Below are 25588 nucleotides of genomic sequence, written 5' to 3'. Positions count from 1 at the left end.
CAGTTCTCAGAAAACAAGACTTTACTATTTTTCATGAACTTTTCGAGTAAATAAGGAATCTCATTAGCAGCACCTTTTTTCTCAGCCCAGATTTATGAAAATCATGCTTTACATCTTCGATATTTGATAAAGTTCTCAAAATGTCTTCATTATTCTAGATACTAAAGAAATTTTTCTGATATGTATACGTAACAGAGAATGAATATGAATACCTTACTCTTTACACTTTGTTAGAGAATTTCCAGACACAAAAATCTTCTTTCAAAAGCAAAAATCAACAAAGATTACTTCCTTTTTTGTTTTCAAAGAAAGACTTTTTCATGAATCGAAACTAATTTCTACGATTTATCCGTGAGAAAATAGCATCTAAAGTTTAACTATTTGATCCGACTGGTCCATTGTGTTTTCTTTTTTTTGAAGCTTTGATCTCTGTCAAATAAAAAACTCATTCATAATAGAAGCTTGAATTTTATAAGACGGAATTCTCCTTTGCTCTGCTCCGTGGAATTATTTGAAATACGTAACTCCTCCTCTTTTACTAATCCTCTGTCTCCTATCCATTCAATTTTCTACTCATTTCATTCATACACTTAAGTAAACCTCTATTTTATCTTCATTCCAAAAAAACACTTTTTCTTCCAACTACCGAAAAAACCCAATTCTGACTCTAATTCCGTTAGGAAGTCGTCTACGGAATCTCGATCACTCACCTGCTTTCTCACACATACCCACGCAATCGTTGTTTCCAGAAAAAAAATGTCTCGAGTCGAAGAAATTGGCTCAGACGGAATGCTCGAAGAGCCGGCATACGCCGTTTTCTACACGATTCTCATTTTGATAAGCGATGTATTCAGTATATTCTTTATTTTTACTATTATGACACGGTCTACGGCAGATATGAAATTATATAAATTTGTACTTTTAAAGTTGGCGGTATGAGACTTATGAAGAATTCTGTTCCAGAACATATTGTTTTCAGATATGCGATTTATTATTCAATCTTTCGACTGCCATACTTGTCACTCCAGATCTTTTGTGTCCTTTACCTGCAGTTGCCGTCCGAAGTCCAATTGGTGGAATCAGTGAAACACACGCGTTTCTTACGGTAACACATCCAGACCTTCTCTATTCAACCTATTCAATTTGAAGATATCTGTCACAATTGCAATTGCAATCACAGTTTTCACATCTATCAATGACTGCTGTTTCATTAGAGTTTGTATATTTTATCAATGGAATCACTTTCTGAAAAGAATATATTCCTGGAGGTATAGTTATATGTCTTCAAGTATTTTATGAATCAATGTTATTTCAGGGGTGCTCTCTTTCTCGTTCTGGCGAATGGTACAACTGTTGGCGTCATAGTTATTGCACTTTGGCTTGCTAGAAGCACCAATGAGGTAAGCAATACGTTGTAGCCGTGGGATTCAAAAGCAGGGAGGTCTCAGAAATGTATATTTCAGTCTGAGAGAGGAAATTAGTTTATTTTTGTTGTTTTTTTTGTTGGTAATAACTCATTTAACCTCCCACAGAATGACACATCGATTCTATCCTTTTTTTAATCACTATATGATTACTCTAATGAAACAAAAATGTGATTTTTGTAACAAAAAGCATAGAATGTATTCATAATTACAAAAAGTGAAACATTAATAACATCACCACTAAATTTCAGGAGTTCCTTCATGTTGTAGCAGCTGAAAATATGACACATGCATTAGGAGTTTATGCATTCGAACCAGATACAGTATTCTTTTACGTAGACATCTGGAAACCACAAGTTCTTCCACTCATTTCTTCAGTTTTTGCGGGACTTGCAATAATTTATGTCATGAATCTATTCGCATCTCGATTAGTTTGGAGAGCAATCGCAACTCGAAAGAAGAATATGTCTTTCAAAAGTTATCAGAATCACAAGCAGCTTACGCTATTAGTTTTGGTTCAAGTAAGTTTGTGAGTGGTTCAAAAACATCTTTTTGAATTTCCAGAATCTTGTTCCCGCTGCTGTCCTTTCTGTTCCATTGCTTCTTGTAATATTCTCATTTGCGATGAGTTATGAATCAGATACTTTTGCCGAGCTAATCAAGCATTTTGTCACTTTCGTAGTAGCCATCTACCCCGCATTGAGTGTTCTTTTAAGGTTCGTCACGTAGGCAAACTTTCCAAACTAATTCCAAACATTTCAGTTTCATCTTTATTAAACCCTACAAAAAGTTTCTGATGACCATACTATGCACCGTTTCAATTCGTCGATTCAAACAAAGTCGGGTATCTGATGTCAGAATTCATAAAAAGTGCTCATTTGGAAACGAGGAATCATTTGATAGTGTTGGGTATATATGAAATGCTTTTTTTCAAACGGGATTAATCTTTCATCATTTATTGAATACGAGCTTTACTATAATGAAATTTGAATTGAAAGTGTTTTATGATTTCATTTTGATAGTTCTTATTTGTGACTTTTTATTAAAATGAAGGACATCATGCCTTCTTGTCATGCTCCACTCGCTCCAAAAACTCATCATACGATAGAAAATTATCCCTCTTGTCAACTTCATCTGGAGCCTGAAAAAAACAAAAAGTGAGAGAATTATCAACTAGTCTTCTTACCATTAATTTAGATTTCTGATCAGTAATTTCTTTCTTTATAACCATGCATGCATAGCACTTCCCGAAGTTGTCCTCAATACAGTCTTTGCAAAAACATGATTGACATTTCACTTCCGAACAATACAGAAGTTTTGCGGCGTGAGTCTTTTCTTGGCATAAAAAACATTTTGACGTCTTGAAAATTCTCTCAAAGATATGCCGCTTCAAGAATGAACCTCCAGCAGAGAACTCTCCTTTGTGTAGTGTCTCAATTCTTCTACGATCTACCATGAATCTGATCCTAGCTCTCGCTTCTTTCCGATGCTTCTCTCGGTTCACCAGACACTGAAACGGAAATTCCAGGGTTTATAATTTGATTATTCTCATTTACTTTATTATAAAACTGTATCAACCGGACTCTTGATCTCCTGGGAAACATAAATGGCAGGAAGTAATTGAGTACAATACGCCGGATTGCAAATGAAAAAACAACCTGAAAAAGTTCATTTCCAATCTCCAGATTTCCCAGAAAATTATTTTTTAAACTTTGCCTCTGATTTTTCTTGTTAAAGATCAATTCTTCTCTTATACTTGTATAAGAATTGGGAAACAAAATCTACACCTAACCAAATCACTATAAAATTGAATCACTGCTGTTTGGTTTGTTAGTCCAACTTGGTTCGATTTCCAAAGCACTTTTCATGAGCCCACCTGGAAAAGGAAAGACAACAATAATGGAATTCCCAACCAATAAATCAAAATATCAGTATTCGGTGACAACGGTTTCGTGAGACAATGCTCATTGGAAAGGGTCTGAAATGATCAATGCTCACTCCTTATCCATTTTTTTCAAGTTTCCCACAGACCTGATCAATTTCCAAAGTCTCATTCGTCGACGTCATAGTCTTAAGAAAGTCTGCAATCACTCCGTCTCCAGTAATGTTGAGTCCAGCGGGGGCACTCGCTTTTTGCTTAATCTGCTGCCGTGCTGACTCGACAACCTAGAAATAGGATGAGTGAAACGATGATCAAAGCAAAATTTTCAAGCATACCGAGTCTAGGAAAACGAATAGGTAGTAGTCCAAAATTGAAATAATGGCGACGGTGAGAGCAAGAACGAACCATTTGAAAAATGGACGAATTGCTTTGGATCTTTCCGCTTTTGTTGGAAAACTGAAAGCAAGAACTCTAAAAAATGAATTTCAGAAATTTTGCTACCTAAAAACTTCCATTATCTTCCATTCGACTTTTTCTTGTTTCGAAAAGTGAGACAAATGAGTCTGTCCTCGACCCTCTCGAAAGCGATCAATCATCCAGAATTCTCTGCAAAACATAATAATCGGATCAATAAGAAACTTATAATCCAGCTGACTTTGTGACGAATGAGTTTGAGAAAGCCACATCATCTTGATATTTTCGAATCATTCCAACTGAATCACGGAAAATTGTATAGACGAAATAGATGAAGAATGCTTGAAATATCTGTTTGGATACTCCGACAAGGCTCTGCAAATTTTGAAAGATTGGTCATTTTGGTTAACCAACTAACCTTAAAATAAATATTTGCAGCTCGAATCTTGATTTTCAGATCAGACAATCTGTATTCAATAGCAACACGTGGAGTTTCCACTCGAACAGAGTGTAATTCGATATTGCTATTATCTTCCAGCTGATCTGTCAACTCCATCACATCAGTTATATCCTTCTCAATGGTTGGATCCACGTGGCTATCCTCCAATTGGTTTTTACAGATATTCATAGACTGAACTTTTCTTTCAACAGCCTGAAAGATAACATTTCTATCAGTTTGATAAAACTGACTGACGTCACAAAGCCCCTCGACATTCAATTTTGGACAAATGAATGCTTCAATCGGCCAGATAATAGCGTCTTTACAGGATGTCTGAAAAGGGAACATTGAAACAATGGCCAGTGATTTTCGTTAATTACCACAAGTTCGCCGGCGACATTCCTACATTTATCTATTCCTTTGTTGAACATTTCCTCACAATTCTTTGCCATTTTGTCAGCCATTTTTTGAACTAGCTGAAGAATGAAAATAGTGAATTTGAACTTTTTCGAAATATTATCCTTACCGGAGTCTTGAACTTTTTCCAAATCGGAGGCTCTCCAACTGTCACATTGTTAATCATATCTTCTGCTGGAAGCAGCTCATCAGCAATCTCATCGTCTTCTGTCAGTTTTCTATTCATCGATTTCTCCCACATCTTTAATATTCGCTCTTTTCGTTTCTCTATGTCTGCCAGCTGACTTCTTTCTATCTCAATTTTCTTATCAGTTTTAGTTTTCTCTTTTTTCAATAGTTCCATGAAAGGTGTTATAAGAGCTCGAGTCTCTCTAGAAACTGCTTTCATTGCTCGTATTCCTTTGGCTGAAAAACAAAAAGTAAAGTATCTCCAGAAATCTCTTTCCCAACGTACCCATAAGTTTTTCAATCAACTCTTCCAGTGGACCTGTTAATAATGCAACTCGATTTGCCACAATCTTTGACTGCAATTCGATATGACACATGACGATTTCAGACGTTGTTTCATAATTAGTCATCATATTTGTGATTGGTCCTTCTTGAAGATTACTCATTACCAACATCGTAAAAGGATCTGGAAATTATTGAAGGTTAGTTGTCTGGAATCATTTCAGAGAAGCTTACATTGTCCCTGTTTTCCAAAAGCACCAATCAACACACAGAACAGGGCGCATCGGAAAGTCTGAAAGAAGCCTATGATAATTGAACATAACATATTTTTCTCTTACCGGACTAACAGTAAAAGCATATGTGGAAAAGGATATTATGGTCCATTTCACAATTAACCCATAAGTGTAATCGAAATCTCCAAAATTCAGATTTTTCCAACCAGCATGATATAGGGACGAGGAAATCAGAAGACCGAAAATAAAGTTGACAAGAAGGCGGAGACGGTAGTAATCTGTTATTTCACTGAAACAGAATAAGGAGTTTTCTCCACACCTTTAACATTTACCTTCTAACAAAGTAATCTGTCAAAAACCCAGTATTCTGTCTTCTCCTGATTTCTTCTCGCTTCTTATCATCGAAGAATCCCATTCCGAAACGGTGAAATAAACTGTTTCCACATGTTCCAACTCCGTTCTTCGTTATTTTTCGTTTCCCGGGAAAAACGTGGAGGAGGACATCACGTTCAACGATGCGTGGCCGGTTTCCATGGAATCTTTTTTGTTTGTTTCAAGACAATGGGGATGCTCATGAAGAATTCTTCAGTGTCTCCATTCGACACTCATTTTGGTCCTTAGCCAAGATTTTTTTCGTTTTTGTCGTTATTCTTGACATTTCTCTTTCTTGAAAATTCTGAAATGACAACTGACAAAGTTTGTGGTTGTAATGTTGTCACATCTGCTGGAGTTGTTACCAGTTTGCAGGTAGAATCCCCATTTTCTAACTTTGAAGCATAACTTTCATTTTCAGCTGATCGTTCTCTTATTGACTCTATCCAGTACCGGGCTCATTTTGTCTCGATATCGAACATGGCAGACTGCTTATCCACAGACGCAATACAATGCAACTGCTATGGCGGCTTCTGTTAGTTACTACTGAAAGAGCTGAAAATTTGAAAAAGTTTCAGAATAATACATTGAAATTCAATGCAACGATCTGGAGTGAGTCGTGGGTTGAGCTTGGAATGGCTTGGTATGTTGGATTCGGAGCATTCTGGCTTTTCTCTATCCTCATCCTGGTTTTATCCTTCAAATATTATCGCCCTGTGTTTGTTGTTCCAAACTTCACAGCTCTAGTTGTTGGAATTTTCATGAATTTGCTGGCTTTTGGTGTTCTGTTAGCTCGAATCTTGGTGGTTTCAAAGGACTATAGAACTGATGAGTATCAGGAAGCAATCATCATTTATGTGATGGGACTGTGCTTGTTTGCTGCTCTCTGCTGCCTTCTATTCATTTGTTTTATTTCAAAGTATCACACGTTCCTGCGAAACCGATATGGTCACCAAGTACCGAAAGTAAGATACTATACAAAGTCATCGTGTTCATTTACCAAAACGTGTTTTTCAGTTCATCCAATCGAGAGCACGGACTGGTTACCACGACGAGGCATACTAACTTTTTGATTTCCCAATGAATTATTTCGTTGTCACTAATAAAATTCGTTTGACCCAAGGCATCTGACACTACGAAAACTTTTCAGAAATAAGACTTTCCTTATCATACGATTCCATTCTATAATCCTGTAACATCACACATTTTTAATACGGGGTTATTGGGTTTATTTGAGCGATACACAAGGAACAAAAAAGAAACGACGGAGATAATTTACAGACATGGCGGTTGGCATGAAGTTTCAGCTTCATACAGCTTTCGAAACAACCAATTTATATTGATCTGGTGCGGTGTTTTCCTTGCTTTGCATATGACTGAACGAATCGTAAATGATCTTTCCGTCGCTCAATGGGATGAGAGAAGTTGGACGGCCCCATACGATGTCGCTGTTTCCAATTAGATCATCGGCTGAAAAGAATTATGAGTTTTTCTAAAACTTTAAACAATTTTTTTACCTTTACTCCACATACTGAACACATATGATCCATCTTTTAGATTTGAATTGTTCATTGAATCGAGGAGGTTAGAATATGTAGACACTCCATTACACGGAATGGCTGACAATCCACAATACGCCGAGGTATGAGAACCGCATGAATCTCCTGGCCAGAATCCGTTCTTCTTATTACATGTAGCAGCAAAGAGTCCGATGGTTCCAGCACAACTGCAGAGACCGTAGTTAGCTCCAGCAATTCCAACAAAAACATCGATCTTGTCGCGGATAGAATCTCCCAAATCGCAGTTTCCATCAGACGCGGTGATTGTTCCTCCATTCACTACTTTTCTTCCAAGAGTAACTCCCATACTGTGACTAATAACTGACACTTTGGCGGCTCCAGTATATGCGAGAACAGCTTCAAAGAATTTACGGAGACGTGTCAGATCCTTGCAGTTGTGAGTCCGTGTTGAGGCTTTTGCTGCACTGTTATCTTGCCATGAAGTGGCGTATAGTTCAGCTTGTGTGTATCCCTTTGATGTGAAGTAAGTGATAGAGTTATCCCATCCAGTTGCCATTGAAGAGGTTTTCAATGCACTGTCCGAGTTTCCGTGCAAGAAAATAACAGGGGTTTTGGTGGATTTTGGGAATTTTGTTGTGAATCCTCCATAACTTCCTTTGGTTCCATAATCGCTACGGACAAAGTCATAGGAGCCGTATCCGTTACTGAAAAGAAAACAGTTATAAGTAAATCTTACTATTAGTTTCAAACAACTAACCTCTTCAACCAAGTCTGAAAATCCGTTGATAGTGGACCAGTGATTGCCGATGATGTTAGACCAAGAATGGTTAGAAGTAGAATGGTTGAGAAGAGCATTTTGAATGAAATCAAGTGCTTGGAGTATCACCTATCTCCTGCTCTTTTATACAGTCATGTTGCACACGTATGTGTTTTGAACTGTGTCTTGAACACTGATAACTGACGAAATTGTGTGTAGGCGAGGAGCTGATTTTCAGAAAATTGAGGAGGATTGGCGTCAGGAGAGGAAGAATATGTAAGAGTTGTAAGATAAAACAGTAGACCAAACATGCGTGTAGGTGGAGTGGGAGTGATATCATGTGTGGGGTATACTATGAATTACTCGATGTGTGATGTCTGGGTTCATAAGTGCAGAAGTACCGAGAGAGCAAAAATTTCAATTGTCACCACAACTTGAAAAAAGTGGGTTAGAATTTATTTGCCTTTCTATTATTAATTGCCGAAGTTTCGTTTTCCTAAACGACAATAGTGTCGTAAAATCAGTTAACTTCTGGCAGAGCATCTGATTGGTATTACTTTACAAGCAAACTAGTTTGGTATTGATGGGATGACAAGATTGCCAGCACCTATATCAAAAATTTTACTAGAAAAATTTTACATAACAGCAATTTTGAAACCTCAAAATTTTATTTCAAAAGTGTAGGCGCTTTCAAATATAAGGATAAGTGCATTTGTCAGCTTAGTTCCTTGCGTTTGTCCAATCTGAGAATAGCACCATCTTTTTTCTAAATTCAGAATAGATAATGATAGATTTTACTGTGAAATTATCCGTATATTGACGGAGCCAAAAACGCTATAATCTTTTTCGAACTCAATTGTTCAATATTTTTTGCTATGACTCTCTTTCTTTCAGGTCCAAAAGTTGTTAACTGATAATGCCTGAAGCCAAGCAGGATCCTGAAAAACGGTTTTTACCAGTGGAACCTCCTTTGTAGATAAATATTATGCTAGTACCATCTGAGTCTGATGAGTCCCCGGCGCGTTTACTCGCGGCGATTTCTTGTTAGACGAAAAGTGTTTATGAACAACTACACAAAGAAGACCCAGAAAAAATTTATATTGTTTTTATAATATCTTTACCTTTTTGCGAATTTGAAATCTGGAGTATTTTTAACAAAGAGTATTTTTAAGTGATAACTGGAAATACTTGCACAACAGAGGATTCTGAAATTGAATAATTAAGAGAAAGACCGATGACAATTATAGATGAATAAAAAAAAGATAATACATGGATTGTTTTATTTCTAAGAATTGCAAAAATTCTGTGCCTTCAGAATTTGAATAGAGTTCATATGCATTTGATATTGAAAATTGCTCTGGCTAATCGTGAAGTAAAGGCATGAATCGAGAAAAAACGAATCTAAGAAGCTGCTGCATTTTCTAGCTATAAATAATCAGTTTTGTTTTTCTTTTATCCCAAATCTGTGAATTTGTGTTCATTCACCAAAATGAAACACTGGCAGGTAACTGGATTTTATATTGCTGCATCACTGTTTTTCAGACGTTGAATATGTTTTTCATAAATAAATTGTTGTTTTATTTTGTGTTAGTTTTCATTTTGACGTTTACATATCACTACATAGTCTTTTCATGGCCGGATTCAACTCTCCACTTTAATAGTACTCGGACCATATTGGTTTTTGACATTCAATTGGTTAATTTTATCATTTTTCTATTCAAACGTTTTCTATTCAAACATTTGAACATGTTCATTTTCTGTAGTCCACGTGGCTTTCTCTTCAAACTACAGAAAGTAAACATGTTCATTTTCTGTAGTTCACGTCTTTTTCTTCTTAAACTACAGAAAATCAACATGTTTATTTTCTGTAGTCCACGTGGCTTTCTCCTTAAACTACAGAATTTGAACATGTTCATTTTCTGTAGTTCACGTGTTTTTCTTTATTTATTCAAGTATCTTTGTTTTTTTTCTGTTCAATAAAGTTTTTTAACAAACTAATAGGTCACGTCGGCAAAAATAGAAAACTCAGCAATGAATTTATAGGAAAATACTGTAAATTTGGTTTTCCTTTTTAACTTCAAAAATTCTTGTATTATTATACAGCTAATTTATGGCGTCCTCTCATCGTGCAAAAACATGGATTGGCTACAGAATATCACAAAACCTATCGAATTATGGCCGAAAATAAAAACTTTTGAAATTTGACCCTTCTTATATGATCTCTTTAAGTTCGAAAAGACATTTCTAATTGCTTAGAAAAATTCTTTTGATAGTTCTGAATTTAAGGTTTGGGTAATCCTGCCATAAATAACCTTATTCAGATGTTATTGTAAATTTAATTGCATATCATGTTGTTTATGCGAAACGCAAACAGCAACTGGCAATAGATATTGTTTTTTAGCCCACTATGCCTGGTGTTAATTTGTCAAAAAATTTAATCTTATTTCCTAGTTGAAACTTTATTGAGATAGTTTATATCTGCAAATTTGGAAGAAAACATGAAACGAAGAGGATTGGTGGTTAAATATTCATTCTATGATTTTCCAGTCAAAATACAAAAAATAAATTAGCATGGACTGTGGGAGACTTCGTCGGTTCCGTAGATTTTATGTTGTGGGAAGTGCATCATTTCCTTGGTGAATTGATGACGATACGCTTGATGGGTATCGAAGTTGTTATTACTTATTAACGATAACAAGCTGAAAAATGAAACGTTTCGATAGTTCGGGGGTACTGTAACTGTTACCGTGGCACGTCATTGTTGGCGGCTGGGTAGATCGTAATTAGACTTGTAAACGAGAGGAGATTCGGAATTCCTTTCATCATGGAGGCTACCAAAGCAGTTGCAGCATCAAGGGATTCAGCATACAATGGAGCAAGGATGAGCTCGTTTCCAAAAGCCATTTTGATGGATCCGAATCCGACGATCTTTCCGGATTCGTTAAGGACAAGGCGAGATACAGTTGCCGCCAAAGTCATTGTGGTTTTCATATACTTTCTGCGATCGAGATCACAGATCGTTTCGTCGTACTCGTGGAATTTCTCCCAGTCGTTTTCTTCGATTTTCTGAAAACAAAACAATAAGTTTTAATTAAATCCAACTTCAATTACCTTGCAAGTAAACCCGTTTGGCATCGCTGGAATGACAAGATCGGCTGCATCCATATCAGCAAAGTTGTGCCAGAATTCGTTCATGATGGAAAAGTTAAAGCGTGATGCGTAGAGAGGGGACATCTCGACGGCTCCAAACAATGTACAATTCTCTTTTCCTACATGTTTCATGACCTGTACAAACAGTTTGTTACTGATTCCTTTTCCCCTCCATTCCGGCACGCAGTAGTAATTTCCGATCGAATACAGCATCTTGCCTTCCGAATTACGTTGAAGTGCTAATGAAACAACACTGACCACCTCATCGTTCTCCTCATCAATTGCCATATACAGCCAGAATTTCTCGAATGCAGTGCACCAGAGTTTGTATTCTCCGCGTCGATAATTCCAGCGTTCCGTCTCCGAGATCCACTCCTGGAACTGATCGAAATACTCTTGTGTTGGGTTGAGCACGACCCGGATGCCTTTCCGCATGTTTAGATCTGCAGTCACTCCCATCGTCTTAGTTTCGCGCTGGTTTGTTGGGGAAATAGGATATCTGAAAATGGAATTTATAAGTTTGGATAGTTATGGAAATTGGATTGAATTCCAGCTTTCCATTCGAGAGCGAGCATCGGCACAAATGGTCCTGGCATAGACCATTTGGGTGCATCTGTCTTCATTACGAGAAGAAGGAGAAGGACCTATGGAAAAAATAATTGAGATTAGATTTTGTGTTGATGGGAGTTCTGTAGCTACAACTATTTCTAAGACTGATCATCGTACTCCCACCAACAACTACACATACATGGAGACGTGCACAAAGGGAAGACAAGACCTCCAGAATATCCATCGCCTGACACGTCGCATCCGATTTGCCATGATCGGAGGCCACGTGGCAGCCTGAGGACTTTCCGAGTCTCGACCAATTGAATAGGACAAGGTCAGAAATAGGTGAAGTTGTGTCTATTTGATAAGAATACGGGTACCCGTGTTTGGACGCGGCCTTATATGCAGGTCGCGAACAGACTGAAAATCACGAGACCAGTCCGCAATCTGATGATAATGGGCGGCGACACAAGAGAGTGTTTATCTGTCTCAGAGAGTGAGGCACTGAACAAGGTTATCAATAAAACCGAATCACCGAAAGTATGCTTGTTTGATTTGGATTCAAATGAAAATAGTGTGAGTGTCCAGGATGCGCGAAAGATCTTCATTATCAGCCAGTGAACTTTGTATGGTTGTCTCTTTTTTCGCGCTCACGGAAAAGGGAATGGGAAGCGCTGATAAGCAAAAAATTGTTTTTGAAAAAAAAATGGAGAAAGATGGAATCAGCTGAACTCTTGGACTGTCCCGTATGTAAATAAATTGTTTTTTCGACACAAAAGAACAGTTGTTTACTCCCAAAAAAGATGGAACTACTTGACAGTTGTTATCCAGGAGAAGAGCTTTCCTGGTTTTGGTATGGATGAACGCAAGGAAAAAAGTATGCACAGTTTTCCTAGAAAATAATTGAAAACATCTGAACATCAATGATCGTGTCATCTCTAAAACTGAAGAGGATCTTCCTCATTTTTCAGCTGGTATTGGTACTGTAGTTGAACGTCGCCTAAGATTCTCCGTGTACCGTTCTAATAATGACAGGAAATGCTAACGAATTATGATGTAACTGCTCGAGACGTCATCTTTCTCTTAAATTTCAAGTGACTCAAAATTATCATCAATTCTCCCTGACCTAGTTGTGTTTACATTTCCAGATTCCCGAAATAGCTCAACCCGATTCCCATCTACTACAGTTTTGTTATTATACGCCCAGCATGGTTCCGGATTCTTCAAAAACTTCTATGTAACTGTTAATACCTTGGAAATTTTCCATCCGATTATGTTTTTTTCTGATGGTTCCTCTAATGTAGCCTGTGGAATGGTCACGAGCCTCCACTGGTTCCCAGAAAATGATATGACTCTCCCGCAAGACTATAAACTTTTTTTGGTTTAGGGCCACATTTGAGTCCAGTGATAAAGAGAGGGCGCTTCAAAAAAAAGTGTGTGACGCAGGTTCAGAAAAAAAATTAATACGCAATTAAAAGAAGACTAAAGACTTTTGATGATAACGGTCCATATTTTGTACTGTGACTTTGTGGGCAGACCCGTATTCTTTAAACAAGAGAAAGAGCCAACCTTTGGTCTTAGATTCTTGTTATAATCTTCTAATCGGAGATGAAAAAATCGACGAAACTGTAGATCTATGAGTTCAATAATCATCTTCTTACGATCGTAGTAAAACCGGTATCTCTCTCTCTCGTTTTTCTTATCTTCTCATAAAACAGATCACCTTGAACATAGATTATAGTGGTCATCTACGACCTCTTCAGATCTTCAGGCACAAAATTGATGAACGTGTCAAAACGTGGTAACAGCTTATTGATGAAAAAAGACAGTAAATAACAAGAATCTAGGCGGGCTTATAACATAGATCACTCTTTTCTCTATTCTGTCAAATTTATTCTGATGAACACACTATTTTTTGCTCTAAAATATTTCAGCTCGATAAAAATCAAACTAGAGATAAGTTGCTGGATACTTAGTGACCACTTGATTCCTGAAAAGAACTAGTTTCTTCTTATCATATTTCGAAGAAGATCATCTCGTGGGAATAGTTTTCGAAAGTCACCGCAACGTTTCCACCACGTCATTATGTTATTTTGCGTGTTTAATGATCGCGACAGACCGCCACATGACAATCGGAGAATTAGAGGGAGTAAGTGATAAGAGGGGTTTGCAGTTGCAGCTCCAAATAACCCTCTTGACTCTCACTTTTCAAAAAATGGAATAAAGATAACAAACGGGTGAAAAGAGTCAAAAGAACGAGGATGAAAGTATAAAATATTGAGACGTAGCGAAGAAAAGTTGGGTAATAAATAGTGAGACCGAGAAGTGCGACGGAACGATTTGGACAATGCCTGGAAGGAGACAACCGGTTATGATTGTAGAAAACAGTTCCAATAAAGGCTTCTGAAAATTATTATGTTTCTTCTACTCAGGTTCCAATCAGCATCGAAGTCGGTCAGTTTCGGAAAACTTCTAAACAGAAAGAAATAAACTTAGTAACCCAGTGAAAACTTTATTGAAAGAACTGTTGAAATGAAAGACTGAAAATCCAGAAAACACTTAAAATACTATCATCTCCTTGCACTTCTCTTCTTCTCCTTCTCAATGAATGCACTATAATGTTCAGCCCATATTCTCTGTTGTCTCCACAACCAAATGGCCACACTTTCTCTCTGATGAACAGTGAAAACACTTCCATCAAATCGAGTAATCGGTACCAACTTGTCTTTGTTGAATGATCTGGTGACAACAGCGAAGATCTTGACATGTAGACGATCGTGAAGATTTACGCTTTCCTTATCGGCACTGTCATCTGAATAGCCGTCGGAAACAAGACAGAGAACCTGAAAAAAGATTAGACTTTGAAAAAAATAAATAGAAAAAGTACACTAGTCACCTGAAGTCTGTCATGTTTTGGAGTGGGTAGGAATTGATGTCTTTTGGTCGTTTTCTTCAGATTCTGTTCATGATACATGATTCCGCCGGCGAAAGCCAACGCCTTGGATAGCATCGTAGCACCTCCTGTATAAGAGAGTCTCATAACACCACGACGGACACTTTCATATGAATAATACTGATCGAATCCAAAGACAACACTTGGGTCTTGAGCATACTGGACCATTGAGATTCTTGATCTTCCAGGTGCGATATCCACGTCTTTCAGAATCTCACAGATGAAGTTCTTTTGCTGAAGATAACGAGATTAAATATATCATTATCAGCTCAAAAAGCTCACAATATCAAAATTATTAATTCCAATACTGCTCGACGTGTCAACCAGGAACATCAAATCAATAGGTGGCAGCTTTCTGGCAGGATGATCTCTCGGAAGATGTGTCGTTCTATTCAACTCCTCTAGATCTTCCTCAGTACTATCAGTTACATCACTTCCCGAAGATCCGAAAACACTTTCAGACGTCCCAGATGACTCATTATCTTCCTCACTTCCATCTTTCTTGTCATCAATTGGAGTTGGAATCGGAGTCACTTGGACTCCTGCATCTCTCGGACTTCTTGGTGACGCAATACCGGAGTCTCTTCGATCATTTTTTCCTCTTCCTGAAAATTGAGAAGACATTGAGTTAAGAATTTTCAAGTTGCTTTCCTTTCCTGTATTTTCTGAATGATGTTCGTGATGATGAGGTGGCTGAAGGAACGGAGGAAGAATCTGAATTTTCGATCCTTGCTGATAAGCCATATCCAATTGACGATCGAATTGATTTTGCATCATATCCTGCTGCTTTTTCATTTCTTCTGCATGTTTTTCTCCGTTTGCAATTTGTTTCTGCATTTCTGTATGCAGTTGTGAAGTGAAATATTCGTTTTGCTTTCTGAGAAGACGTTCGGATTCGGCGATTCGGTGTCGTAAGCGACGATCTGAATACGAATATAATTCTTTCTGAAAATCAGAAGATATCATTAACTCACTTTCTTCGTTGTAAGTGTAGATTGCGTAAGCCAGAAGTGAAACGAGAATGATAGCGAAGAATAGGATTGCGCCGATGATGATCCAGCAAAGTGGACCGAATCGAGTAGTGGATGTACCTGAAAGATAAAGTTAGTTACCACCCGATACATTTCATTCCTTTAATTTATTCTCACTAAAAGAACAATCTCTATAACTTACATGGAACTGTCCAAAACACTGTCTGTTCAGCGTTTTGACGATGACAACTTGTGGAATTCCAGTTCAAAAAGTTCCACCAAGACACATCAGCAATAATTTTACTCATGCATAAAACTGTCGGTCAGACTGACGAAAAAAAGAAAAAAACACGTAACGCAGAACAAATACACAATTCGTATCGTGGTGGTGGTCAAAAAGGAATGCTTCTCTTTTCACTATTGCGCTCGTGGGCACCCATGACAACGAGATGGGCTCCGGGGGCTCGCAGAGCACATGGAATCGGTGCACAAAAAGGATGACACCAAACACTATAAGGGGATCGGGGGAGGCTATTTATTTCAAAATCTTACGAAACTAAACTTTTTGAAGAAAGTCAGAAAATCAGATCTCGTACGAAGGTACAAACTGTACCTAACCAAAAAAAAACTCTACCAACCTTTGATATATCCATTAACACTCTGGCACAAAGGTCCAACCAAATGGGGGAGATGTTCAAAATCTGTCACTTTGATACCAACTGTGTGAGCAGATGGTTCGAATCGAGAGACATGCATATTTGATCCGATTACAATGTAGAAGACGTGAAGTGGGGATGTTGGAGAAATGAGAGGCTCATTTGGGAGCTGAATTGTAATACAAAAGATTTTGGAATTTCAGAAAATGATTCGATAACTTACAACTTCTACTAATGGCTGATAACTATTTGAAATTACTAGAATAACATCTGGAACTGATTTTCGATTTGCAGAATTCATAGTGGATCTAGTCAATGAATTGATACTAGTAGATGGACAGTTATCTTGTTCACACGGACAATATGGTGCTTCTTGAACCCGAGATTCTGGATATGATGCATTCGCTAAACTCCATTCAACGCTTGACCATGGAGTAAATTGAGCCATCGCAACTTTCGACGAGCTCATTTTCATTGTGGACATCACCTAGAAATTTGATATTTTGTGATGAAATGCACACCTCAGGTGTCGTTTTTTGTCACAACTATTCGTTGGCAAGAGTTTTGTACTATTCTAGTTTTTTGAGATATCTTTACTTACCTGTCTCAAGAAGTCAATTTCAGCACGATGTTGAAATGAGGTGACTTGAGGTGTGGAATCCAGAATGAAAAGGGCATCCACCTCTGGCCAGATACATCCAGAAACAATGCCTCCATTGATACAAAACAGAAGTAACAGATAAAACAAATCGAATTTTGTCAGCATTCTTTTCTATTTATGTCGTTAGTGTCAGTGGGAAGTATAACAAAAAAGCAACACAAAAAAATGTTGGTCTCCTCTTTTTTCTTCTTTTTTTCGCTGGGATGTTGCTAGGAGTTTTTGTTGTGTCGGGATGCGGATCACTCTTTTTTTCTTTTTTTAGAAGCCGATAGAGTTGTATAGTTGCTTCGGAGCACTCATAAATAATATAGAAATTTATGTTTCTCTTTTTTTGTAGAAGAAGAAAAAACCAAAGATAATTAGGGAGACAATGAAAGGAATCATGCAGGAAAACTGACTGCGCTAACAATGAGAAGCAGATTACGGTACCTACCGTAACCCGAATGAGTTTAAATTACGCATCGTTGGATTACTGTAGTTCTCACGATGAAGGATTTTTCATTTTCCCAGAGCTAGATCTCCGAAATCTTTCGATAAGATCCCAAAATCAAATCTTGGCAAATTGAGCTCATGATTTGGTATTCAGAATCTTTCAGTCTACAAAATTGTGAATTTGTTGAATTCACGGGTCACGATATTTATTCTTGACAAATCTCTGTAAAACGTCTCTAAAAAAGGTTTAGGAAGACTCTGAAACTTAGAGCACTGCTTCAACGTTATGTATTCCTAATCTACTGCACAGAAGTTCAGATTCTAGATGACCACACCTCATAACTCAACCAAACGGTCACCTTCTTTCCCTGAGTCTGTCAACAAAAACAATATAACCAACCAATTCGAAATTTGAAAGAACAAAACAGTCTGATTTAGCATGCAAATCCTGTTACTCAATCCTCTTTTCACATCATTCTCTATTCCTCTTCCTCTCTTTTTCAACACTTTTTCATTGGCTGTCCACTCACAGAAAGTATGCACATACATACAGATCGAGAACATCTGTCCACGCAATATTTATCACTCCTCCCCCTCCTTCTCATCGTTGCTTCTTCCTTCTTCCTGGACAATTTCATCCGTCCGGCAAACCACTTCACCGCGTCTCTCCCCTTCTTCCTCTACTAACCGACCGATCCGTGGCCAGTTCTTCTTTCGTTTCAACTCCGCCAGAGCAACTGCTCATTGCGGCGCAAGAGACGTTGGGTAGGGATGCTCTCTGCACATTTGCGCACTTATGTAAGTACTATAGTTTGCTTAGTGATTATTGACATTAGTGGTGACTCCAGTCAGAACGAAGGACTTCCTGAATATGATTTTTGCGGCATGTGTGTTATCTCTTTTGTCTTGAGCATAAGCTTTCGGCTCTCACAAAATTGAAACTTTTCCTCCAAAGCTGTTTTTTTTCTGAACTGTATTTTTATCTCCAAACTGCATCGAATCAGTTCAAACTAATGTTTGATGATTACATGCGTTGATCTTCTGCTCCCCTATACTTCTCACTAATCACTATTTACTTTTCAAAACTAGAAATAGGGAATTACTGCTCTTTGACAGCTTTTTTCTATTTCTTCGATTCTATTTCTGAAACAGTTGCAGTTTTTTAGTTGGAAATTTTCTTTGGAAAAAATGTTGAAACTAATGAAATGAGGACCCAAGAGTTATTGTTGTGAGCTGCCAGCTTTTGAGTCATCCCTTGTTTCAAACATTTCGCAATATTCTTAATGACAGAATCCCTGATGATGGTGGTTGCTTCATTAATATGACAGTAAGAAATTCTCTAGAAATCTTCCTCGAAATTAATTTTTTCTAAAGAAAAATTCTATCTTTAAAAAGAAAACGAAAATCTTTCAAAGTTATCATCCCAAATTTACGAGTCCATTCTCCCGGATTCGATTTCAACTTTTCCCTTTTTCCGTCCCAAAAAGTCTTTCTCCATCTTCTTTTTTTTCCTTCGTTCACTGCCCATTCCTCACACCCAAAGCCATCCGAAAACCGAGTGGGGTGACGACGATGACGATGGTGGAAAAAGGGGAAGAAGAAGAAGAAGAGGAGAACGACGACATCGAAATGTATATTGGTTCCGATTTGTGTAAACATAAATACTTTAGTAGTTGGCTGCGAACTCCTCCTCGCTCCACGCTGACAATGGGTTTAGGTAGACTTATGTTGCTTGCTTTTGTCGCTACTAATTTGGGCTTTTCTAAATATGGAAAAGGCGAATGAGTGATTCTTGAATTCCGAAAACCAGAAAAATGGAAGTTCATTGATTAATAGGCAATAGATGCCAACATTTCAAGAGACAATCTTGTTTTTTAAAAGCTTTTTCAACTTGAGACTACAGTACTTGTAGAACTGAATCCCATTATTTCAAGTGTGATTTATTTACTTTGCTGTTTTTTTTCTGGATTTTACCTGCGTAAGAGAAGATCTTGTTATATCTTTCTTTAGTTCCCTGCCTTCACTAAAAATAAGAAAATTCCGAAAAAAAATTATCTAAAAATACGATTGAACTCTGACTTCTCCGCTACCTCTTATCACAATTAGTTGTTGTTTTTTCCGCCGCTCCCTCACGTTTTTTATGACTTATCCCCTACTCCTCCTCCTCCAGCTTTCACTCACAAGTTTGTACTAGATGCGTAATAAAACCTTCTCTTCGAAGCCTTTCCCATTGGGTCAATGTGACATCTGGCCTCCTCAAAGTCCTCCGAAACGGACGCACGGAGAACACGCCTTGCGAACGGTTTGCGCACTCGTAGTGTCACGTGAAACGCGTAAGCTAATCAAATCAACCGATCTTCGCCGCTGTCCGTCCGGATGGACAAAGCGGAGAAACCGAGGGATAGAGACGAAAAATAGTGTAATTTTCCCACAACTTGCCCCCCTTTTCTCATCTTTTTTCTTTTTTTTCCCAACTATCCGTTCAAGTGCACTTTTAACCTTATTCCATTTCAAAAAAATAGTTTTGTAAACTGTTTTGAATTTCTTATCAAAACATATTTCCATTCTTGGTATACCATCACATTCGTCTTCAATTGCTTTATTATTTTTCGTTATCATTGTTTTCGTTTTGTTCGCATTTCGTCACAATGCTCTCAAAACAAAAACCGTGCTTCGTCTATTTATTGAAAACTCTTTCAATAAAAATATTTCATTCATTATTCTTCTACGCTTCAGAAATGGCAGAACCACCGCCCGATGATTCGGCGCCGGTTCGGCTGAAAGACCTGGAAGGAATTTATATGGATGGTCCCAGCAAGAGGCCTGAAGCACTTTCATTCGAGACACTTATTGGTAAGTCGCTTGAATAAATTTTACGGAAAATCGATTCGAACATCTTTCAGATTCCCTTATCTGCTTATACGACGAATGTTGCAACAGCACGTTAAGGAAGGAAAAATGTATTGCAGAGTTCGTAGAATCAGGTTCGTTTTTTGAATTTAAATTTGTAAAAAATAATCCAAAACCCAAGATTTTCATAAACTTTCAAATAGAAATACCAAAAAGTTCTAAAAATAGCAAGAATCTGAAGACAGTTAAAATTCTAATTTTTACAAGATTTAATGCATTTTTGGTTTGTTCTTCAGACATAATAAATTTTACAATCCAATTCGAATGTTTAATATTCATTTTTTCAGTAAAATCAGTTATCGGCAAAGCTAAGAAGCTTCGGCTAAATCGAGAAGACTTCGAAGTTCTCAAAGTGATCGGAAAAGGAGCTTTCGGAGAAGTAGCCGTTGTCAGAATGCGCGGAGTCGGTGAAATTTACGCGATGAAAATTCTGAACAAGTGGGAAATGGTGAAAAGAGCAGAAACTGCTTGTTTTCGAGAAGAACGCGATGTTTTAGTGTATGGAGATCGAAGGTGGATCACGAATTTGCATTATGCATTTCAAGATGAGAAGAATTTGGTGATTATTTTTTACTTTTTTAAAAATTGTTCGCAAATAAAATAAATAAATAAAATATATATATTAAATATTAATTGCTTAATATTTTCAGTACTTCGTGATGGACTACTACATTGGTGGTGACATGCTCACACTTCTCTCAAAATTCGTCGATCACATACCCGAATCAATGGCGAAATTCTATATTGCTGAAATGGTGCTAGCTATCGATTCCCTTCATCGGCTAGGCTATGTACATCGAGATGTAAAGCCTGACAACGTACTTCTCGATATGCAAGGACACATTCGACTAGCCGATTTTGGAAGTTGTCTACGGATACTTCCCGATGGTTCAGTAGCGTCGAACGTAGCGGTTGGAACCCCTGATTACATTTCACCCGAAATTTTAAGAGCCATGGAAGATGGTCGAGGCCGATATGGAAAAGAGTGTGATTGGTGGTCACTTGGTATTTGCATGTAAGTGTTTCAAAAACTGATAAAAGTGAAAATTCAAATCTTTCTTAGGTATGAAATGCTCTACGGCACAACACCATTCTATTCGGAACGACTGGTAGACACTTACGGAAAAATTATGAGTCATCAAGACATGCTTGATTTCCCTGATGATGAAATCGATTGGATTGTATCAGAGGAAGCCAAAGATCTGATACGACAACTCATCTGTTCAAGTGATGTACGATTCGGACGAAATGGTTTGAGTGACTTCCAGTCTCATCCATTTTTCGAAGGAATTGATTGGAACACGATTCGAGATTCAAGTCCTCCATATAAACCAGAAGTTTCGAGTCCGGAAGATACTTCGAATTTCGATGTCGATGTTTGCGAAGACGATTTCACTCCATGCGTGAGTTTTCTGAATTCAAAAATAATTTTAACGTTATAAAAGTTTCAGGAAACTCAACCACCTCGAGTACTAGCCGCATTCACTGGAAACCATCTCCCCTTTGTTGGTTTCTCGTACACACATGGCAGTTTACTGTCAGATGCTCGCTCATTAACAGATGAAATACGAGCAATCGCCCAGAGGTGTCAAGGAGATGCTGAGTTAATGGAGAAAAGTGTCGATGGATTTATGGTTGAACTTGAGAATGAGAAGGCTGAATTGGTTCAAAAACTGAAAGAAGCTCAGATAATTATTGCACAACACGTTGCAGAAAATCCAAGGACTGACGAGGACCGAAACTATGAAGCAACGATAGCTCAACTGAAAGATGAAATACAGATTTTGAATAAACGACTGGAAGATGAAGCTGTCGCTCAACAACAACAGAAGCCAAAAGATGAAATCGTTGTGGAAAGTGAGAAGAAATTGAAAGAAATGAAAGAACGAAACAAACAGTTGGTTATGGAGAAAAGCGAAATCCAGAGAGAGTTGGATAATATCAACGATCATTTGGATCAAGTTTTGGTTGAGAAAGCGACAGTTGTACAACAAAGAGATGATATGCAAGCAGAGTTGACTGATGTTGGAGATGCCTTGCTAAGTGAGAAAGATACGGTGAAACGATTACATGAAGAGTCTGAGAAGGCAAAGAAGCAGGCTGCGGAGCTGGAAGAGAAACTGAAAACTGTGGAAGCTGAGAAGATTGTATTGATTAAGAGTGAGTTTGTCAACTTTTCTAACTCTGGAGTCACCCAAATCAATCGAAATATAAAAAGAAAGAAAAAATGGTATGTTATCAATAACCTAAAGACAGAAGAATATCGTTACATATCATATCCTTACACAAATCACTCTTGTTCAAAACGAAAATGAAAAAATGTCGAAACGTTCTAATTATTCTCATTCAATTATTATGCACAGAATGGGGATGTGTACTTGACCGCCCTTCATTCGTATCACTAGCAAATATAATTTATTGAGTAGTGACTATTTTTCCCAGAAAAAAATGCTGAGATAATTTTAGACTTCTATAATTAATATAAAAAGAAGCTTCTTAAAATTATAATGTTTGAAAAACTAGGTTGAATCATGTTTCTCCAGTTCGATGCTGTATCAAATAAAAAAATCTTCTGGAAACACCACAAGCATATCATGTGATGAAATATGTAATGTTTTGGTTTTTCAATTTCAATCAGAGCTATGAGTCATATTTTGAACGGTTTTTCGAAGCTTTATCATTGTTTTCCTAGCAAATCTCTCAGCTTCCCCTTCAATTCTTCTCTGTTTCCTAGTTAATATTATCTATTTTCAGAGCAAGAAGAAGTCACCAGCGAGGCTCGTAAATCCGCTCAACCCGACGATCAACTCTCGGAAGAAGTCGTTGCCGCCAAGAAGAACATTGCCACGTTACAATCGGCCAACGAAGAAAAAGAGGCAGAAATCAAGAAGCTGAAGCAGAGAATGGAAGAAGAGCGTGCATCCCATACGGCTCAATCGGAGCAAGAAATGAAGCAATTGGAGGCTCATTACGAACGAGCACAGAAGATGCTTCAGGATAACGTTGAACAAATGAACGTCGAGAATCGTGGACTTCGCGATGAAATCGAGAAGCTCTCGCAGCAAATGGCTGCTCTTCCACGTGGTGCCCTCACAGAGCAACAACTTTTGGAACTGTTCAACTGGGTGAATGAGGAGAAGGCAACACGTGAGGAGATGGAGAATTTGACAAGAAAGATTACCGGAGAAGTCGAGTCATTGAAGAACAATTCGCCATTAACAACTTCGAATTACATCCAAAATACTCCATCTGGATGGGGATCGCGAAGGATGAATAATGTTGCGAGAAAGGACGGATTAGACTTGCAACGTCAACTTCAAGCCGAAATTGATGCCAAGTTGAAGCTGAAGTCTGAGCTCAAAAACACCCAAGAACAATACCTCACTGCCACCGCTCGGTTGGATGATACTGAAAAACGAATGGCTTCGTTGATGAGAGAAGTATCTATGCTCAAACAACAGAAACATATCGATAATTCAACAGACAGCGCTTTCTCTTCTACTGTAGGTCGTGGCGATTTGATGATTAGTATGACAAACGACTACGAGATGTCGAATTCATCTTTAATGCGACAAGAAATGATCTCAAGACAATCTACTCCATCTTACGAAAATGCGATTCTTCTCCATGACCATCAAGCGCCGAAACGGGTTGATGATTTGAGATATAAACAGAAACCAATCAAAACTGGTAGTGGCATCTTCTCTCCAGTCTCCGTATCAGCAATGGAAAGAGGTCATAATTTCGAAAGGATGAAAATCAAAACTCCAACGAAATGCGGGCACTGTACATCAATCCTCATCGGACTCGATCGTCAAGGTCTCTTCTGCCAAAGCTGTCATTACGCCTGCCACGTGTCATGTGCTGAACGAGTATCTCAATCATGTCCGGTACCAGAAGAAGAACGTCGACCACTGGGAATAGATCCAACTCGTGGAGTTGGAACTGCTTATGAAGGACTTGTGAAGACACCGAGGACTGGTGGTGTGCGAAAAGGATGGCAAACCGCATATGTAGTTGTGTGTGACTTCAAACTCTATCTCTACGACTGTACTGTTGATAAACAGAATAAAATGCAAGACGTGAAGAATGAGATTCGATTGGTACTCGATATGCGTGATCCAGATTTCACAGTGTGTGGAGTCAGTGAAGCCGATGTAATTCATGCGCAGAAAGGAGATGTTCCAAAGATCTTCCGAGTAACCACTACCCAAATCATGAACTCGTCATCGGAATACTCGTCATCGTCGAAATTCTATACTCTGTTCATGGCTGAGACGGAAGAAGAAAAACGGAAGTGGGTTGTTGCCTTGAGTGAATTGAAGACGTTGCTCAGAAGATCAAAACTGGCGGACCGCAAAGCATTCCTAGTGAAAGAAGTGTTTGATGTGACAACTCTCCCATCTATTCGAGTAGCACAGTGTTGTGCAATAATCGATCGATCGAAAATTGTGATAGGATTTTCTGATCATGGACTCTACTGCGTTGAAATCAATCGACAAGTGTTGATTCCAGTCGGTGGTGAGAAGGAGAACAAGCAGCGATGTGTGGAAACTGTCGAATACGACGAAGGAGAACAATTGCTCATGATGATTGTTGGACCAGCTAAAGACCGTCATGTTCGATTAGTTCCAAGTGCAGCATTAGATGGAAGAGATTTGAAGTGGATTAAAGTGAATGATACGAAAGGATGCCATCTGATGGCTGTCGGCACAAACACTCCAGGTCGATCCGGACTCTTTGCCGTTGCTTTCAAGAAGAGTGTCACAATATTCCAGATAGATCGATCTGAGAAAAGGCATAAAAAGTGGAAGGTAAAAAGATTAATTGATTTGAGTTTAGTTTAAAAACAATTGTTTTTCAGGATCTTGCTATGCCAGGAACTCCACAATCCATTGCAATCTTCAATGGCCGTCTCTACGTCGGTTTCCCACACAGCTTCCGTTCATGGTCACTTGTCGGAGTTGATGCCTCCCCGATTGGTGGTGGAGATGCAAGCGGCGTTGTTCTTCAACATATTTGTAAGTATTACCATGATTCTCTCTAAATCTAAACTAGAAATTTCAGCATTAGTCAACATGGAAGATACCTCGCTGCAATTCCTGAACCAACAAACTCAATACGAGGCTAAACTTATCGTAAACGTCCCCGGATCACCGGATGAATACTTGCTTGTTTTCAATATGATTGGTCTGTATGTCAACGAAATGGGCCGTCGATCTCGTCTACCAGAAGTGATGTTCCCAACACAAGCCAAATATTTCGCATATCATGAGCCCTACTTGTGTGTTTTCTCTGAAAATGAAGTCGACGTTTTCAATGTGACACTTGCCGAATGGGTTCAAACGATTAACTTGAGGTAGGTTTTGTTTTTATTATTATCAAAATTATTAATAAT

At 38.1% G+C, this 25588-nt stretch overlaps 7 protein-coding genes across 7 annotated transcripts; 3 read left to right on the top strand and 4 right to left on the bottom strand.

Moving 5' to 3' along the window:
* Window positions 1-756: 756 nt before the first annotated feature.
* GCK72_017901 (uncharacterized protein) lies at window positions 757-2343 on the top strand (the record flags this gene model as incomplete). The annotated part of the gene is made up of 7 exons (XM_053732303.1): window positions 757-933; window positions 980-1105; window positions 1150-1268; window positions 1316-1400; window positions 1676-1945; window positions 1989-2140; window positions 2187-2343. 7 exons carry the CDS (start codon window positions 757-759, stop codon window positions 2341-2343), a joined length of 1086 nt encoding a protein of 361 aa, XP_053581216.1.
* A 138-nt stretch (window positions 2344-2481) lies between these two features.
* On the bottom strand, window positions 2482-5674 carry GCK72_017900 (uncharacterized protein; the record flags this gene model as incomplete). The annotated part of the gene is made up of 15 exons (XM_053732302.1): window positions 2482-2565; window positions 2611-2934; window positions 3301-3402; window positions 3456-3590; window positions 3642-3762; window positions 3808-3912; window positions 3962-4095; window positions 4139-4372; window positions 4415-4492; window positions 4540-4635; window positions 4686-4981; window positions 5031-5210; window positions 5261-5318; window positions 5365-5548; window positions 5592-5674. 15 exons carry the CDS (start codon window positions 5672-5674, stop codon window positions 2482-2484), a joined length of 2214 nt encoding a protein of 737 aa, XP_053581215.1.
* Window positions 5675-5940: 266 nt separating this feature from the next.
* On the top strand, window positions 5941-6696 carry GCK72_017899 (uncharacterized protein; the record flags this gene model as incomplete). The annotated part of the gene is made up of 4 exons (XM_003112725.2): window positions 5941-6006; window positions 6053-6166; window positions 6210-6596; window positions 6649-6696. 4 exons carry the CDS (start codon window positions 5941-5943, stop codon window positions 6694-6696), a joined length of 615 nt encoding a protein of 204 aa, XP_003112773.1.
* Window positions 6697-6940: 244 nt separating this feature from the next.
* On the bottom strand, window positions 6941-8006 carry GCK72_017898 (uncharacterized protein; the record flags this gene model as incomplete). The annotated part of the gene is made up of 3 exons (XM_003112652.2): window positions 6941-7101; window positions 7149-7855; window positions 7909-8006. The coding sequence occupies 3 exons, from the start codon at window positions 8004-8006 to the stop codon at window positions 6941-6943; spliced, it is 966 nt and encodes a 321-aa protein (XP_003112700.2).
* Window positions 8007-10474: 2468 nt separating this feature from the next.
* On the bottom strand, window positions 10475-11517 carry GCK72_017897 (uncharacterized protein; the record flags this gene model as incomplete). The annotated part of the gene is made up of 3 exons (XM_003112468.2): window positions 10475-10607; window positions 10655-10974; window positions 11020-11517. 3 exons carry the CDS (start codon window positions 11515-11517, stop codon window positions 10475-10477), a joined length of 951 nt encoding a protein of 316 aa, XP_003112516.2.
* Window positions 11518-14177: 2660 nt separating this feature from the next.
* Window positions 14178-16953, bottom strand: GCK72_017896 (uncharacterized protein; the record flags this gene model as incomplete). The annotated part of the gene is made up of 7 exons (XM_053732301.1): window positions 14178-14450; window positions 14504-14794; window positions 14843-15483; window positions 15535-15651; window positions 16170-16356; window positions 16411-16674; window positions 16789-16953. 7 exons carry the CDS (start codon window positions 16951-16953, stop codon window positions 14178-14180), a joined length of 1938 nt encoding a protein of 645 aa, XP_053581214.1.
* A 3065-nt stretch (window positions 16954-20018) lies between these two features.
* Window positions 20019-25553, top strand: GCK72_017895 (uncharacterized protein; the record flags this gene model as incomplete). Its single annotated transcript, XM_053732300.1, has 9 exons — window positions 20019-20133; window positions 20184-20264; window positions 20478-20749; window positions 20841-21205; window positions 21254-21593; window positions 21642-22350; window positions 22945-25004; window positions 25055-25211; window positions 25258-25553. The coding sequence occupies 9 exons, from the start codon at window positions 20019-20021 to the stop codon at window positions 25551-25553; spliced, it is 4395 nt and encodes a 1464-aa protein (XP_053581213.1).
* Between the last annotated feature and the right edge of the window lie 35 nt (window positions 25554-25588).

The sequence above is a fragment of the Caenorhabditis remanei genome, chromosome V, assembly GCF_010183535.1.
Source record: "Caenorhabditis remanei strain PX506 chromosome V, whole genome shotgun sequence".
NCBI classification, from domain to species: Eukaryota; Metazoa; Nematoda; class Chromadorea; order Rhabditida; family Rhabditidae; genus Caenorhabditis; species Caenorhabditis remanei.
The sequence above is the reverse complement of the archived record's forward strand: the minus strand, read 5'-3'. Positions and strand labels throughout refer to the sequence as shown.